Source organism: Onychostoma macrolepis, chromosome 20, assembly GCF_012432095.1.
Source record: "Onychostoma macrolepis isolate SWU-2019 chromosome 20, ASM1243209v1, whole genome shotgun sequence".
Lineage (NCBI taxonomy): Eukaryota > Metazoa > Chordata > Actinopteri > Cypriniformes > Cyprinidae > Onychostoma > Onychostoma macrolepis.
The window spans coordinates 30,355,879-30,374,171 of record NC_081174.1 but is presented as its reverse complement, the minus strand read 5'-3'; the positions used below and the strand labels follow the sequence as shown (position 1 = coordinate 30,374,171).

Below are 18,293 nucleotides of genomic sequence, written 5' to 3'. Positions count from 1 at the left end.
TTTTCTACATTTATTTATTTTTTATTTTATTTTCACATTTATGTATTTATGTACATATATACTTATTTCTTTATTTATTAACTTTCACATTTATTTCTACATTTCTTTGTTGGCAGGGTTATGAGGAGGGCGTGTTTTTCCTCAGGAAGAGCAATGGAGCCGGAGTAGGCGAGGGGTAAGCTTTGAGGCCACAGTGACACCTTGTGTTGCCCAAATGAAATACAAGAAGTATAGCCTACATACATGACCAGCCTGTGGTGTGGGATGAATGACTTAGATGGGTAATATGGCCAAAATCTTATATAGCGGGTTAAGTCATTTAATATCACCCTAACTGTAAGTATACTGGGTGACATGGAAACATATACTCTTTATTTCCTACTTTTACATGCACAACGTGTGACAAATGCTTAAAATACAACGCATATTTTAAAGATTCGGGATAGAATGAGGCATCAGTTACTGCAGAAGATTTCATCCTGTGTGGACAGTCACACCATCAGCTGATTATAATGGGTTCTCTTGGTGTAAACACGGATTTAGATGCGGATTAATCACACGTCTTAGCCTTTATCTGGAAATATCCAGAATTAGATCAAACATAATGTGGCCTATTTTTAATATTACATTTTTTAAATATTAAATGACTTTGATATAAGATTTTGGCCATATTGCCCATCTAAGTCATTCATCCCGCACCACAGGCTCATCATGTAGGCCAGTGGTTCTCAAACCTCTCCATGAAGTACCCCCAGCCCTGCACATTTTGTATGTCTCTCTCGTCTATCACACCTGATTCAACTCATCAGCTCATTAGTGGAGACTGCAAAACCTGAAGTGGATGTGTCAGATATAGGGAGGCATACAAAATGTGCAGTGCTGGGGGTACTTCATGGAGAGGTTTGAGAACCACTGATGTAGGCTACACTTTCATTTGGGCAACACAAGGTGTCACTGTGGCCTCAAAGCTTACCCCTCGCCTACTCCAGCTCCATTGCTCTTCCTGAGGTAACCCTGCCGACAAAGAAATGTGGAAATAAATAAATGTAGAAATAAATAAATGTGGAAATTAATAAATAAAGAAATAAATACGTAAATAAATACATAAATGTGAAAATAAATAAAAGAAAAAATAAATAAATGTAAAAAAAAAAATACAAATAAGGAAATAAAAGAATAAATAATTATTTATTTTTGTTTGTTACTTTTCTTTGCACATTTATTTATATTTGCTTTTTTACATTTCTTTGTATATTATTTCTAATTTAGTCAGGTTCGGCATTCCATAAAAAAACACCAAAATATCAGGGAAAATGACTGTAAGAATATTTAGCTTGGATCCAGCCTCTTACGAAGACTTCAGATGACCCAACACCTTTGAATAGAGGACACCTAGCCCTCCAAGGACCTCAGAACATCAGCTAAATGATACTAAATGATCATGTTGTCATTAGTTAAAAATGCACATTGGATACATTGGATTGCAATCCGATGTACATTTTAAAGTAATGACAACATGATACAGAGGGCCTTGTTCGGGGCAAACAAGTCCGTGGATGATGCAGTCAACATGGGACTCACTACATCCAGCAACATCTGTAATAATTTTCTCTAGCACTAGTCAGATGAAAAAAAAAACCTTGCAGGACACATTTTTTGTTCTATTGACCTGAAATTTGAAACATAACTTCTTTAGATTTATGGATTTGAGTCAGCTGTATTTCTAGGTTGCTCAGGCACATTTATTCTGCAATTTGGTATTTTGCAAAAACTGTATTTCACAATACTTAACCTATTGTAATGTTTTATTATTATTATTATTTATTGCATTGCTTGTATAAATTTTGAAACTTGAAAAATAAGGTTGGGTTGTCGTGGTTGGTTCTTCAATTCTTCAATGGAGAGGGAAGGGGGTGGATTTAATAATCTTTTACAGTACTGAGTATTAATATGCATACAATTTTATAGCAATATATGACAACAAACATTTCTCTAAAACATCTAATTTTTTGTCAGTAATCTGCTAAGAGCTTAAAGTAATCATAGCTATTGTGTTGGTTTGCACATGATTGTGTGTGTGTGTGTGTGTGTGTGTGTGTGAAAAGATGACAGCAGTCAATGAATCCTTTGAACTGTTTAATAAACAATGTTCAGCTCGACCGTAACGTCCAGAGTAACCTTTGACCTCAGAACAAAAGGAGGGAGAGGGGGTTTATTAATATGACTCCATAAATACAGTAATAATACCATGAGCTTAAACCTGTGACGAGAAACATCTCTGCATACAGCACAATCTCCCATAATCCTGTCTGTCGCATGTGTGTGTGTCTGTGTGTGTGTGTGTGTGTGTGCTGGTCTCAGGACGCAGGTCACAGTGCTCTGCTCATGGATTTTCTTCCCTTTTCATCAGACATAGAATCATATTTCATATCATATCTGCTTTTATATTATTTTTTAATCTAAGTTTTTGCTAATGGATGAGTTTTGAGATTCAAACCTAAACGCTCCTGCTGTCAAATACTGTAGTAACTATTTTGTTATCTTCTTTTCTTTTCTTTCGTTTTAGCTTTTATTTGTATTTTTACACATTGTTCTGTACAGATGAGGACGTGAAGGTGTGGCCATGACAGATCAGGGTGTGCAGAGATGAGAAGCCAAACATACAAACATCTTTGTCTGTCAAGAGCACATCCAGCTCATATTTCACCTCAAAATCCAATTATTAATTTTTTAAATAATATTTAGAAAATGAAGGGCCATTTTATTTATATCTTAAAATGCTATTTCTTTTTTTTTTTTTATATATATATATATATTATGGCTGTCAGTTTAACGCGTTAACTTAGTTATGAAAAAATAACGCGATTGAAATATTTTAATGCAGTTAACGCACTGGCCCCGCCCCCAAACCTGTACGTCATACATTTCATACAGTTGACTGTTGACAAATATGATGCAGGGCAACAACTCCATAAATGCAATTATGCCCTAAAATTCAAGATATTGGGGCAAAAAAATGCCCCTGTATGTGTTTTTGTCTCATATTTATATCATACGATATCACACGAGCAGCGAGAGCAATCACACAAGTGCTGATTTTGTCCCGAACATCACAAGTTTAAATGTGATTATATATAACAGTTAAGTAAAAAAAGATGTTAATATTGTGTTATATTTTAAACACAATATTGTATAGTGGCTTTTATATGTTAATGATATTATGTGATATGATGTTATATGATATTATGTATTATAAATGGCCCTTTATTTTCTTTTTTAAAAGTCATTTTTTAAATAATTGTTTTTCATATCATTGCAGTATGTTCAACCCTCAATTTTTCACATTTAAGTTCTCAAACTCTCAAATTGCCATTTCCTCTTTTCTTGATTTTGTGGTGAAATATAACCCGGCCACTTCTTTTGTGAGATTCTCTCCCTCCATTATTGTCTGTCTCTCTTCTGTCTCACTTGTTTCTCACCAATACGTCTCCTGGAGGCAGGAATGGGCACCGAGTATCAATATTGTGTGTTTGGCAGTGTGATATAGATCATTACAAGCACCAAACCAAATCAGTGTGTGTGTGTGTGTGTGTAAATGAGGCCATTTGGATGCTTGTGTGAGCATATGTGAGAATTTAAAGGCGAAGCGCGTAATGTGGATGTTAAACACTTTCTGACTCAACAATTAGCTATTAAAGTTCAGTGTGTGAGAGTTCAGAAAGTGCATTTTTACACATAATTTACACACTTCACCTTTACCGCAGGTAGTTCACTATGAGGGGCACTTGTGTTGTACCATTTCAGTGAGACGTACACAATAGTGTATAAAACAACTGTGATAAATGAACTCATACACACACACACACGCACTTACTCGCTCACACACACACACGCACACACACACAGATTGATGCATGTGATCAGTGAGGACAGATGTTTTCTATTTCAAAAGGCAGTACAATACTTACAAACCCTTATTCAAATAAATAACAAATAAATTAATCATATAAAATCAGACGGACCGGTCTACAAGTCAGTCGAGTTAGAAAACAGAAACAGACACATTCGGCACATACATGCACGCTAGAAACCAAAGCAGGACAGTCACTATCATGTGAGGACGGATGGTTTATATATTCAGAAACATTCAGAAATCATGGGGATGGTGGATTTGACCTAAACGCTGTGGAAGGCGAGCGTGACTGTGTCGTGTACAGGAAGAGGCTTGTCGAGGAGGTTTGCCGGGTGATTCATGTGTGGGTGTTAGGTGTGAATGCTAACGTGTGTGTTTGTGCTATAGCACCCCGTCCATGAAGCTGGTGTCGAGGTGCTGGATCAGAACGCGGATGAAGCTCATCTCTTTCCTCGTGTTCTCGAAGATGATGCGCGGGTCGTCCGACTGGCAGCGCAGGCAGTTTGGCGCCATCACCATCGCCAGATTACTAACGTCCATCTTAGTCATGGACACGCTGGAGGCTTGAGCAAATACCTGTGATGGAAATCAGACAGATCTCTTCATGTCTCTTAATATTGTTTTAAGATGAACAGATGAAAGTATAGTTTGACAGACTTGACAAACAAACTGCTACCTGACTGAAAAGAGTTCAAGAGATAGATAGATAGATAGATAGATAGATAGATAGATAGATAGATAGATAGATATATAGATAGATAGATAGATAGATCACATTAAATTGTTACAATGTTTTTTTTTTCTTTCTCTTATATTATTTAGGTCTTCTCGTTGTTATTATTATGTTTCTCCACATATATTCTTTGGCAATATTGTATTTTTTACAGTCATGCCAATAAAGCAAAATTGAATTGAATTGAATTGAATTGAATTGAATAGATAGATAGATAGATAGATAGATAGATAGATAGATAGATAGATAGATAGATAGATAGATAGATAGATAGATAGATAGATAGATGTGAAGACAGACAGACAGACAGATAGATGCGAAGACAGACAGCTAGATAGACATGAAGACAGATAGATAGATAGATAGATAGATAGATAGATAGATAGATAGATAGATAGATAGATAGATAGATAGATAGATAGATAGATAGATAGATAGATAGATAGATGTGAAGACAGACAGACAGACAGATAGATGCGAAGACAGACAGCTAGATAGACATGAAGATAGATAGATAGATAGATAGATAGATAGATAGATAGATAGATAGATAGATAGATAGATAGATAGATAGATAGATAGATGTGAAGACAGACAGACAGACAGACAGACAGACAGACAGACAGATAGATAGATAGATAGATAGATAGATAGATAGATAGACATGAAGACAGACAGACAGACAGACAGACAGACAGACAGATAGATAGATAGATAGATAGATAGATAGATAGATAGACGTGAAGACAGACAGACAGACAGACAGACAGATAGATAGATAGATAGATAGATAGATAGATAGATAGATAGATAGATAGATAGATAGATAGATAGATAGATAGATAGATAGATAGATAGAATAGATAGATAGATAGATAGATAGATAGACGTGAAGACAGACAGACAGATAGATAGATAGATAGATAGATAGATAGATAGATAGATAGATAGATAGATAGATAGATAGATAGATAGATAGATAGACGTGAAGACAGACAGACAGACAGACAGACAGACAGACAGACAGACAGATAGATAGATAGATAGATAGGCGTGAAGACAGACAGACAGACAGATAGATGCGAAGACAGACAGCTAGATAGACATGACAGACAGATAGATAGATAGATAGATAGATGAAGACAGACAGACAGACAGACAGACAGACAGACAGACAGACAGACAGACAGACAGATAGACAGACAGACAGACAGCTAGATAGACATGACAGACAGATAGATAGATAGTTAGACGTGAAGACAGACAGACAGACAGACAGACAGATAGATAGATAGATAGATAGATAGATAGATAGATAGATAGATAGATAGATAGATAGATAGATAGATAGATAGATAGATAGATAGATAGATAGATAGATAGATAGATAGACGTGAAGACAGACAGACAGATAGATAGATAGATAGATAGATAGATAGATAGATAGATAGATAGATAGATAGATAGATAGATAGATAGATAGATAGATGACGTGAAGACAGACAGACAGACAGACAGACAGACAGACAGACAGACAGACAGATAGATAGATAGATAGATAGGCGTGAAGACAGACAGACAGACAGATAGATGCGAAGACAGACAGCTAGATAGACATGACAGACAGATAGATAGATAGTTAGATAGACGTGAAGACAGACAGACAGACAGACAGACAGACAGACAGACAGACAGACAGACAGACAGACAGATAGACAGACAGACAGACAGCTAGATAGACATGACAGACAGATAGATAGATAGTTAGACGTGAAGACAGACAGACAGACAGACAGATAGACAGACAGACAGACAGACAGACAGACAGACAGATAGACAGACAGACAGACAGACAGACAGACAGACAGACAGACAGACAGACAGACAGGCGGTCAGTCAGACCTGTAGGAAACGGATGAGGTAGCAGAGCACCAGTTTGTTGATGTGAGGGAGGTTGAGGACGACGTTGACAGCAGCCGCAGGACTGTCGTAGTTCATGACACACTGCTCATAAAACTCATGAGGAATCACCGGCTCCTCCAGCTCTCTGTACCAGAGCTTCAGCAGCGACGCTAGAGAGACAGAGAGACAGCTGAGGTCAGAGGTCACGGGACACAAGGTCATAGAATTTAGTAGATGCTATGCCATGTCCCTACCAATATCCAGCCAGTACTAAATTGTCCTAGTAATTTTGATCAAACAATTAAATATATGTATATGTAACCACTGTTGTTGTAATGCTGCTTGCATCTGAAATAGATCATACTACTGATATTACCTGAGAAGTTAAAGAAATATGCAAGAAAACTGCCCACTTTCAAGAAATACATGTGTGGAGTAAGAACATACAAGAGCCGAAGTGTTCAAAACATACGAGCACAGTTCTGAATGAGAAAGTTTACTCTCTTTAACTTTATGCTGTTTTGTGTTCATCTGCTTCTCAAATTTGCTCTTTTTACATTGACTGTCACTCTGTATAGACTAATACAATCAGAGACAACAATCATTTCTCAAATATTTATTACAATATATATGTGATGACTGAATGAAAAAAATAAAAATATAAAGAAAGAAAGTATATAAAAATACAAATCCCTTAGGAAAATTAACCATGGTTTTACTACAGTAAAAGTGTGGTAACCATATTCTTTTTTTCTATAATCACAGTTTTACAGTTTAATTACAAATACCATGGTAAAACTATGGTTAGTATAGCAAAACCATGGTTAATTTGTGGTTAACTATAGTAACCACGTTTTTTTCACCTTAAGAAGACACACAGGATGAATATAGAGATAGTTTTCACTGCTTTAGGATTAACAGAACTTTGAATAGTTTCTTGTCTGAATAAAGACTGTTAATCAACTCTGAATAAAGAAAAGAGATTTTTGTTTATGTATGTGAAATTTAGCTATCAGGAAACACAAATTAATTCAGTTATATTTTCCCGTATTCTCTTTAGAGTAGTCAAACAACCCAAAGAAAACATCTTTGAAACAGAAATAAAAGTCACTTACAAAATGTGAGATTAGATGAACAGTAAATAAAATCAATCTGAGCACAATGTCTCTGTGTGGTACATTGCCAAACAGCGAATGAATCCTCAGAAGAGACAAAAACAGCAACTCACTTCAATGTCTGACTTATAATTGCGTCTATAATCTTTTTGTGAAATTTGGATGAACTCATTGATCTGTTGCTCGAGCTCTTCATATTAAAGGAGAGAACTATAAAGTCTGATATCGCTTGTTATGCTTTTCAAGGGTGTAGAGTTTAGTAGAGACGCTCTGACATGATCCTAACAATATCCAGCCACTACTAAAATAAATTAGATCAAACAATTAAATGTCTGTTGTCTGCGGTTATGTCCCCACCAATGCCAAAATCAAACCTACACCCTTGACAGATCATCCACACCAGCAGTCTCAACCACTGTCTGCATGATGCCGTCTGCTCACACAATCACAACAAACAATCACAAGCTCTGATTGGCTGCTGTTCACTAATCAACTAGATGCTCAATCAAACCACTCAGAGACATACAGGCTGTTTTCATTAGGAAAGACTGACTGTTTATTGACATGCTGTTGCTGTAGTTTCAGCACCCAGTTCATTCAGCAATTACACATATCAGGTTATTGTTCAATTTTTCAGCAAATACACTCGACTGCATTGTGCATCTGAATAGTGTTTAACGCCAGCTTTCTGTGAGCAGCAATAACGCAAATCACTGAAACTAAACAAATGGATTTGTGAATCCAGCACATTCTATAATGAGCCTCATTTGTATATAAAGGAAGCATATTTGCCCAAAAAAGAATGACAATGGATTCATTTAAATACGCATGGTGCAGTGCTATAAATAAGCTTAGTCGTTTGCAAGATTTTGTTGGAAAGATTTTTAATGTTTTTAAAAAGAAGTTTATTCTGCTCACCAAGGCTGCATTTATTTGATGAAAATACAGTAAAAATTGTGAAATATTATTAAAATTTAAAATAACAGTTTTCTATGTTAATATATGTGACCCTGGACGACAAATCCAGTCTTAAGTGTAAATTTTTCGAAATTGAGATTTATACATCATCTGAAAGCTGATACAACTATTTGAAAATCTGGAATTTGAGGGTGATATCAAATATTGAGAAAATCGCCTTTAAAGTTGTCCAAATGCAGTTCTTAGCAATGCATAATACTAATCAGAAATTAAGTTTTGATACATTTACGGTAAGAAATTTACAAAATATCTTCATGGAACATGATCTTTACTTAATATCCTAATGATTTTTGGCACAAGAGAAAAATGTATAATTTTGACCCATACAATGTATTTTTGGCTATTGCTACAAATATACCCCAGCGACTTAAGACTGGTTTTGAGCTCCAGGCTCACATATAGTAAAATGTAGTTTATTTCTGTGATCAAATCTGAATTTTCAGCATCATTACTCCAGTCTTCAGTGTCACATGATCTTCAGAAATCATTCTAATATGCTGATTTGCTGCTCAAGAAACATTTCTGATTATTATCAATGTTGAAAACAGTCGTGCCGCACAATATTTTTGTGGAAACTGTGATGCATTTTATTTTTCGGGATTCACAGAAGAATAGAAAGTTCAAAAGAACAGCGTTCATTTGAAATAGAAATCTTTTGTAACATTATGTCTTTACTGTCACTTTTGATCAATTTAATGCAGCTTTGATGAATAAAAGTATTCATTTGTTCAAATTACTGACTCCTATTTTATGGACATTGTGCATAACAACATTTTTTTAATGATAATTTAAGCACATTTCACCCCCAAATAATGAGAATCTAGTGAAAATCACCACTGCGAATGATGGGAATTTGTCTAAATGCAATACAGCAATGAGAATTTTAAGATTAACCATGTTTATTTGTCATGCAAATAATTCAATCCAAACACCTAATGATCCTAAAATAGGCTCGCTGTTGTTAAGGCAAATTTCAGATTTACATACCCTCAAATGTCAAGTAATGAAACCAGTGTTTGGTTTCAGATGGTCAGTTCTTCGCCAGATTAAAGTGCAACATCTGTGAAATAGTGATTTTGTGAACTGGCAGTGCTGTAGTCAGGTAGGGCAGTACGATCGGTGAAATCCTGGTCTTCCTAAACCAGTTTAAGCGTGTCAGAAGTGTGTTAGCAGCTAATGGCTTCATTATTTCTCACGCTACTAGATTTCCAGAAACGGGTCCGAGGGGAGACACTTTATGAATATGGGTCAATGAATGAAAGCAGTTTTGTAAATGATAGGCGCCCGTTTCTGGGAACTGCAACAACCTGAGAAATCACAGATCTAATGAGGATCGGCCGGAGACACAGAGACGAGTCCGAACGTCTGAGACACCAGAGAACATGCTATTTTATTTATTAAGTAGTGCAGATCTGAATGATTTCTTATTCATTCGAGATCTCAGAGATTCGTCAAAAGCGTCTAATTGAAATCAGATTATTGCTGTGGTCTCATGTGTTTGGATCCTGCTGTACTGCTGTAGCAGAAAGCACAGAGAGAGTGGAAAAGGCCTGTAAGAGTTGTTGATCCTCCCACTGTGTGTGGGTTTGAGCTATTTATATTCAGAGAGAAATGGAGCATTGCAGAACGCCTTGGGCTACAGGTGTGTGTTTGTGTGTGTGTGTGTGGGAGTGCGTGAGATAGTATTACACTGCTGGACACGCTTATTTTAGTATTATTTATGCACTATTATAGCCTTCATTAATTATTTAAAATTATTTTTAATTTTTATACCCTCGGTTTTTATTTTTATTTTAGTTACTTTTGTCATTTTTTTTATTTTAATTGTTTTTCATTTGAAATATTATTATTTAGGTTTAATTTATTTTAGATTTAGTTCAGTTTTATTTTTATTTTATTTTAAAATTTTAATTTACTTTAGAATAATATAAATATAATTAAAATAATGTTGCCTTGGCAGCTAACTGAAATAAGTTTTTCATCTAATTTATATTTTATTTTTATTTCAGCTTTATTTCAAATAACAAAAATGTTTTAATAGGTTTAATTTTAATTGCCAAAAATAACTCTAATAATAGCTACACTAATTACAGTAGAAAAGTTATTAAATCATGAAAAGTTTATGTTAAAAAGTGCTTTTTAACATAAATAAAACATTTAGCCATATTTCACCACAAAGCTAGAAATAAAAAATAATATTTTGCATAAACAAAACCTATTTTAGAACCTATTTTTATGTTGCTTTGGAAACTAGCCAAAATAAATGTTTTAATTTATTTAAAAATGATTTTTAAAATTTTATTGTAGAATTTTTCCATAATTTATTTTATTTTAGAATTTGCCTTTGGCAACTGAACGAAAGAGGTTTAAGTTTTTCATCTAATATTTATATTTGATCATATTTCAGCATTATTTCATTTAACAAAACTGTTTTAATAGTTAATAACATGTTTTTCATTAAAATATTCATTTATTTTTTATTTTAGCAATGATCTAAAGAACACTTTTAAATGTTTCACTGATGTAACTTTTAATTGAATAATTTAGTGAAATGTTTTGAAACATTTTGCTGTTTCTTTTTCCACTGCTGTCTGACTGCAAAAACAGCTACAAATATAAGCTTCATCAATAATGCATCATGAACAACAACTCAAAGCAACCAGAAAAATAATCTGCCAATCCAGTCAGAGAACGTTCATTTCTCAGCCGTCTGATTCATAGAAATATGACTGCCATCTTCACTACATACACTGTAAAAAATATTTTAGATTATCAGAGTGCGTTTTACAAAAAAAATACTATTTCATTCTTCCTTATTCAAAGTGTTACTTGCCATTTCTTTGTAATTACTTGTGAAATTTACTAGCAACTTCTGAGTAAAAATTGTTTCAAATTAAATCCTGCATTAATTTTTGATTCTAGTAAACCAGAACAGAATTAGTGCATTACAAATTATAGCATGCTGAACACAGTGTACCAAAGGTGCTCGGATGGCATACTATTTCTAATGGAGTTTTGAATCCATGTTTACTATTTGGGCACTTGTTTACAAACGCATCAGACTAAAGGATTGTGGGATACCTGGAATATGTGGGTCCTCCAGGCCGGTGGGCACCTTCCACTGGTCCACCTGTAGTTTCAGAGCATTTACTTCATCAATGTCTCCAGGCACCCTGAGACACACAAACACACGACAGACTACAGCTTTAATAAACATAGCTTTCTGTATCTAAATTTATATTGATTCATATATTGTTTTATCTTAAAACAATTAATTCCATATATACTGTATTTATTGTGCCAATGAGTTTTCATCTGAATATATATATATATATATATATTCCATTGTCTTATTGTTATATATATTATATGTGACCCTGGAGCACAAAAGCAGTTTTAAGTAGCACAGGTATATTTGTAGCAATAGCCAAAAATACATTGTATGGGTCAAAATTATTGATTTTTCTTTTATGCCAAAAATCATTAGGATATTAAGTAAAGATCATGTTCCATGAAGATATTTTGTAAATTTCTTACCGTAAATGTATCAAAACTTCATTTTTGATTAGTAATATGCATTGCTAAGAACTTCATTTGGACAACTTTAAAGGTGATTTTCTCAATATTTTGATTTTTTTTGCACCCTCAGATTCCAGATTTTCAAATAGTTGTATCTCAGCCAAATATTGTCCGATCCTAACAAACCATACATCAATGGAAAGCTTATTTATTCAGCTTTCAAATGATGTATACATTTAAATTTAAAAAAATTGACCCTTATGACTGGTTTTGTGGTCCAGGGTCACATATGTAATATAATAAGACAGAGAAATACAAAAAATTAAATAAAAGCATAAGACATAAGAAAATAAAATGCAAAAATATAGAAATTAAAACAAAAAGACAATAAAATGCAAAAATAAACAAAAACAGTAAGACAATAAAACTAAAAAAAAAAAAAAGAAATAAAACAATAAGACAATAAAATACAAGAACATAGAAATAAAAACAGTAAGACAATAAAATGCAAACAAAATTGAAATAAAAACAAGAAGATAGAATAATGTCTGGACAGCAACTCCACCCACAAGAAGATGACTAGACACTTTACAGCTCAAATAACACACAATGTTAAATTCACGTAAATGTTTAAACAAAAACACAAGAATCAAGAATCTGTCATAGTAAGTGTTTAGTGCTAAACGACACAACCTGACAGAAGCAGCAGCATCTAGACATGAAGCTGTGAATAAAGGCAGAATGTTCCTGTAAATGTGTTCATTCTCAGTGTGGGACGAGCAGCCACAGATCAGCAGGACTGTCCTGATCGGGGTTCAAACCAGCCTTCATCATTACGAGCCGATGAGATGAGCGCTTCACTGATGCCAAAGTTTAGTCCTAACCAAAACACTGAAGGATGGACTGATTTTAGGTGCTCTCATTATGAGCTGCTGCAGGGTGAATGACCTGCGTGTGCTAATTCTCTCGGGTTAATGCAGGTTAATTAAGGATGAAAATTCACAGTATATTTAAAATGACCATGAACACTGCAGTCATTTTAATGCACATTTAATTTGGTAATTAAATGTCACAGTGTGTCATTACATTAATTTCACAAGTATAAGAGCATTAAGCTTCTCTGATTTTGACTTTAGCAGCAAAAATGTTTAGAGTTTGATTCATTTCTGTGAATAAGTTAAATTGGTCTGTTTGAATGAATCAGTTCAAAACTCTGATTCTACTATTTGTTTGCATCATCATTCAAGAATATTCACAATAGTCTCAATGTGGCATTTTTTGTTTAACTTAAATGCTTTATAAAAATGTCCAGAAGTTTGGGGTCAGTAAGATTTGTTTTAATGTTTGTGAGTCTCTTCTGCTCACCAAGGCTGCATTTATTTGATGAAAATACAGTAAGATTGTGAAATATTACAATTTAAAATAGCTGTTTTCTATGTGAATATATGTTAAAATGTAATGTATTGCTGTGATAAAAGCTGAATTTTCAGCATCATTACTCCAGTCTTCAGTGTCACACTTCAGAAATCATTCTAATATGCTGATTTCTTATTATATGCTATAAAATGCTATAATTAATAATAATTTTCTTGTGTGCCTTGATATGTTTTAACTAACTAAATTTTAACTAAATATTTAGTCCTTTTTTTATTACTTAATAAGGTGATAAAATAAAGTAAAATAAGACAATGAAATGCAATAAATAAATAAAAAATAAGACAATAAAAATAGAAATAAAAACAATAAGACAATTAAAACTATAAGACAATGAGATGCAATAAAATAATTAAAAATGGAAATAAGACAATAAACACAAAAGAAAAAGAATATAATACACAAAAATAGAAAAATATTTTTCTAAATATATAAAATAATAAATTAAATATAAATATTTAATATAAAAAATTAACTAATGAATGAATGATGAATAATAACTAAATCTTTACAGTTTTTTACTACTTAGATTAAAATTTGAATCTACTTGAGAACAAGTAGAATCTTTGGTTCAAAATGACATTTTCTTTGAATAGACATAAATAATACTGTCAAAATAATATCTTAGAATATATATATATATATATATATATATATATATATACAGTTATGGCCAAACATATCAGCACCCTTGGTAAATATGATCAAAGGCGGCAGTGAAAATTAATCTGCATTGTTAATCCTTTTGATCTTTTATTTAAAAAATTCACAAAAATCTAACCTTTCATTGGATAATAAGAATTTAAAATGGGGGGAAATAATATTATGAAATAAATGTTTTTCTCAAATACACGTTGGACACAATTATTGGCACCCCTAGAAATTCTTATGAGTAAAATATCTCTGAAGTATATTCCCATTCATATTCACAATTTTGAGCACTCCAGGGTGATTATGACAATGAAATTATCCAGCCATGGCTTCCTGTTTCACAGAAATATAAATAGGAGGGAAAACAAAGCCCAAATTCTCTTAATCATCCTTCACAATGAGAAAAACCAAAGAATATATTTCTGATGTGCAGCAAAAGATAATTGAGCTTCACAAATTAGTGAAGTGGCTTTAAGAAAAGAGCTAGAGCCGTGAAAATTCCCATTTCCACCATCAGGGCAATAATTAAGAATTTCCAATCAACATAAAATGTTAGGAAACTGCCTGGAAGAGGACGTGTGTCTATATCGTCCTAATGCACGGTGAGAAGGAGAGTTTGAGCGGCTAAAGACTCTCCAAGGACCACAGCTGGAGAATTGCAGAAAATAGTTGAGTCTCGGGGTCAGAAAACCTTAAAAGAATTGTCAAACAGCACCTACATCACCACGAATGCTGGCCATTCCAGTCCTCTGACCTGAACCCTGTAGAACATGAGTGAACTGAAGAGAAGAAGCAGCAACATGGACCTGTGAATCTAAAGGGTCTGGAGTGATTCTGGATGAAGGAATGGTCTCTGATCTCTCGTCAGGTGTTCTCTAACCTCATCAGGTATTATAGGAGAACATTTAGAGCTGTTAAACTGGCAAATGGAGGTTTCAAAAAGTATTGAATAAAAGGGTGCCTTTAATTGTGGCCAATGTGTATCAGAGAAAAAACATTTATTTCATAATGATATTTCCCCTCATTTTAAATTCTTATTATCCAATGAAAGGTTAGATTTTTGTGAATTTTTAAAAGATCAAAAGGATTAACAATGCAGATAAATTTTCACAGCCTTCTTTGATCATATTTACCAAGGGTGCCGATATTTTTGGCCATGACTATATATATATATATATATATATATACACGTACACAAACATATATATATATATATATATATATATATATAATTAATTAGAATGTCATGGAAATGTCGTGTCGTTCATTTATTTCAGTAATTCAACTCAAATTGTGAAACTCGTGTATTAAATAAATTCAATGCACACAGACTGAAGTAGTTTAAGTCTTTGGTTCTTTTAATTGTGATGATTTTGGCTCACATTTAACAAAAACCCACCAATTCACTCTCAACAAATTAGAATATGGTGACATGCCAATCTGCTAATCAACTCAAAACACCTGCAAAGGTTTCCTGAGCCTTCAAAATGGTCTCTCAGTTTGGTTCTCTAGGCTACACAATCATGGGGAAGACTGTTGATCTGACAGTTGTCCAGAAGACAATCATTGACACCCTTCACAAGGAGGGTAAGCCACAAACATTCAATGCCAAAGAAGCTGGCTGTTCACAGAGTGCTGTATCCAAGCATGTTAACAGAAAGTTGAGTGGAAGGAAAAAGTGTGGAAGAAAAAGATGCACAACCAACCGAGAGAACCGCGGTCTTATGAGGATTGTCAAGCAAAATCGATTCAAGAATTTGGGTGAACTTCACAAGGAATGGACTGAGGCTGGGGTCAAGGCATCAAGAGCCACCACACACAGACGTGTCGAGGAATTTGGCTACAGTTGTCGTATTCCTCTTGTTAAGCCACTCCTGAACCACAGACAACGACAGAGGCGTCTTACCTGGGCTAAGCAGAAGAAGAACTGGACTGGTGCCCGGTGGTCCAAAGTCCTCTTTTCAGATGAGAGCAAGTTTTGTATTTCATTTGGAAACCAAGCTCCTAGAGTCTGGAGGAAGGGTGGAGAAGCTCATAGCCCAAGTTGCTTAAAGTCCAGTGTTAAGTTTCCACAGTCTGTGATGATTTGGGGTGCAATGTCATCTGCTGGTGTTGGTCCATTGTGTTTTTTGAAAACCAAAGTCACTGCACCCATTTACCAAGAAATTTTGGAGCACTTCATGCTTCCTTCTGCTGACCAGCTTTTTAAAGATGCTGATTTCATTTTCCAGCAGGATTTGGCACCTGCCCACACTGCCAAAAGCACCAAAAGTTGGTTAAATGACCATGGTGTTGGTGTGCTTGACTGGCCAGCAAACTCACCAGACCTGAACCCCAGAGAGAATCTATGAGGTATTGTCAAGAGGAAAATGAGAAACAAGAGACCAAAAAATGCAGATGAGCTGAAGGCCACTGTCAAAGAAACCTGGGCTTCCATACCACCTCAGCAGTGCCACAAACTGATCACCTCCATGCCACGCCGCATTGAGGCAGTAATTAAAGCAAAAGGAGCCCCTACCAAGTACTGAGCACATATACAGTAAATGAACATACTTTTCAGAAAGCCAACAATTCACTAAAAATGTTTTTTTTTTATTGGTCTTCTGAAGAATTCTAATTTGTTGAGAGTGAATTGGTGGGTTTTTGTTAAATGGGAGCCAAAATCATCACAATTAAAAGAACCAAAGACTTAAACTACTTCAGTCTGTGTGCATTGAATTTATTTAATACACGAGTTTCACAATTTGAGTTGAATTACTGAAATAAATGAACTTTTCCACGACATTCTAATTTATTGAGATGCACCTGTATATATATATATGTGTGTGTGTGTGTGTGTGTGTATATGTATATATATATGTATATGTATATGTATATGTATATATATATATATATATATATATATATATATATGTATATATGAAATGTCTGATGAAGGCCGATGTGTGACCTGAAGATGCCCTCGGTCTGGTCTCCGTTCAGGCTCAGCACTTCCTCGGACAGGCGCGTCTGAACCCACGGCAGCTGCCGGTCAGGATAACGGTCCTTCTGCATCGCCATCACTTCCTCCAGAGACGAGCCGAACATGGAGAGCCGAAAGATGGCGTTACGAGCGTGAACGATCTCCTCGATCGAGGGCTTGTTCAAACCCTGTAAACACACAGAGCAAAAAAAAAATTCAGAGCTAAAATCATTGCAGTGCATGCTGGGATTGCTGAGTCTGCAGATGAGCTCCTACACATGATCCATTTCAAAATGAGACTTCTCCAGTTATATATGTATATGTATGTTATTATGCTGCCAAATGTTTAGCTCATACCAATCAATGAACAATGAACCTCAATGTGCGGCAATCTTATTAAAATTGCAGAGCTAAAATACAGGATTACAGTTCACTGCAAAAAATGGCTAATCTTACTTAGTATTTTTGTCTTGTTTCTAGTCAAAATATCTAAAAATTCTTAAATTAAAATACTTTTACTAAATCAGCAAAATGACTTAAGATATTTAGTCTTGTTTCCAGGGGAAAAAGCTAAATTAAGTGCATTTTGCTTAAAACAAGTAGAATATTTTACTTACCCCACTGGCAGATAATTCTACTTGTTTTAAGCAAAATGCACTTAATTTAGTTTTTTCTTACATTCACATTTTCACTGATTGTGTTCATTTGAATTATTTTTAATTTATATTATACGTTTGAAAATAATATTGTCATTGATTAAATTCATTAGTAAAATATTATTTTAAATGTACAAGCTTTAAAACAATGTTGTCAAAATAATAAATTAATACTGATTACATGCACATTTTAAAATATTTTTGAATTCATTTATTCAAATTGAAATAATAAAATACTGATTACATTCATATATATATACAGTATATATATATATAAATTCATATTATAAGTTAATTAATAATATTGTCAATGATTACATTTATTTAGAAAATTGTATTTTCAAAATAATAGAAGGATATATATGATATATAATATATTTATTATATCCAGTATAATAATATTTGCTATACTAATACATTTACTGATGAA

At 34.0% G+C, this 18,293-nt stretch overlaps 1 protein-coding gene across 1 annotated transcript in view; it reads right to left on the bottom strand.

Moving 5' to 3' along the window:
- Positions 1-2,135: 2,135 nt before the first annotated feature.
- Positions 2,136-18,293, bottom strand: part of arhgap39 (Rho GTPase activating protein 39) — a 59,160-nt gene continuing 43,002 nt past the window's right edge. Inside the window, 4 exon segments of the mRNA XM_058755204.1 lie at positions 2,136-4,489; positions 6,549-6,718; positions 11,723-11,814; positions 17,196-17,395. Of these exon segments, the coding sequence (XP_058611187.1) occupies positions 4,295-4,489; positions 6,549-6,718; positions 11,723-11,814; positions 17,196-17,395 (657 nt within the window). The 3' untranslated portion in view covers positions 2,136-4,294.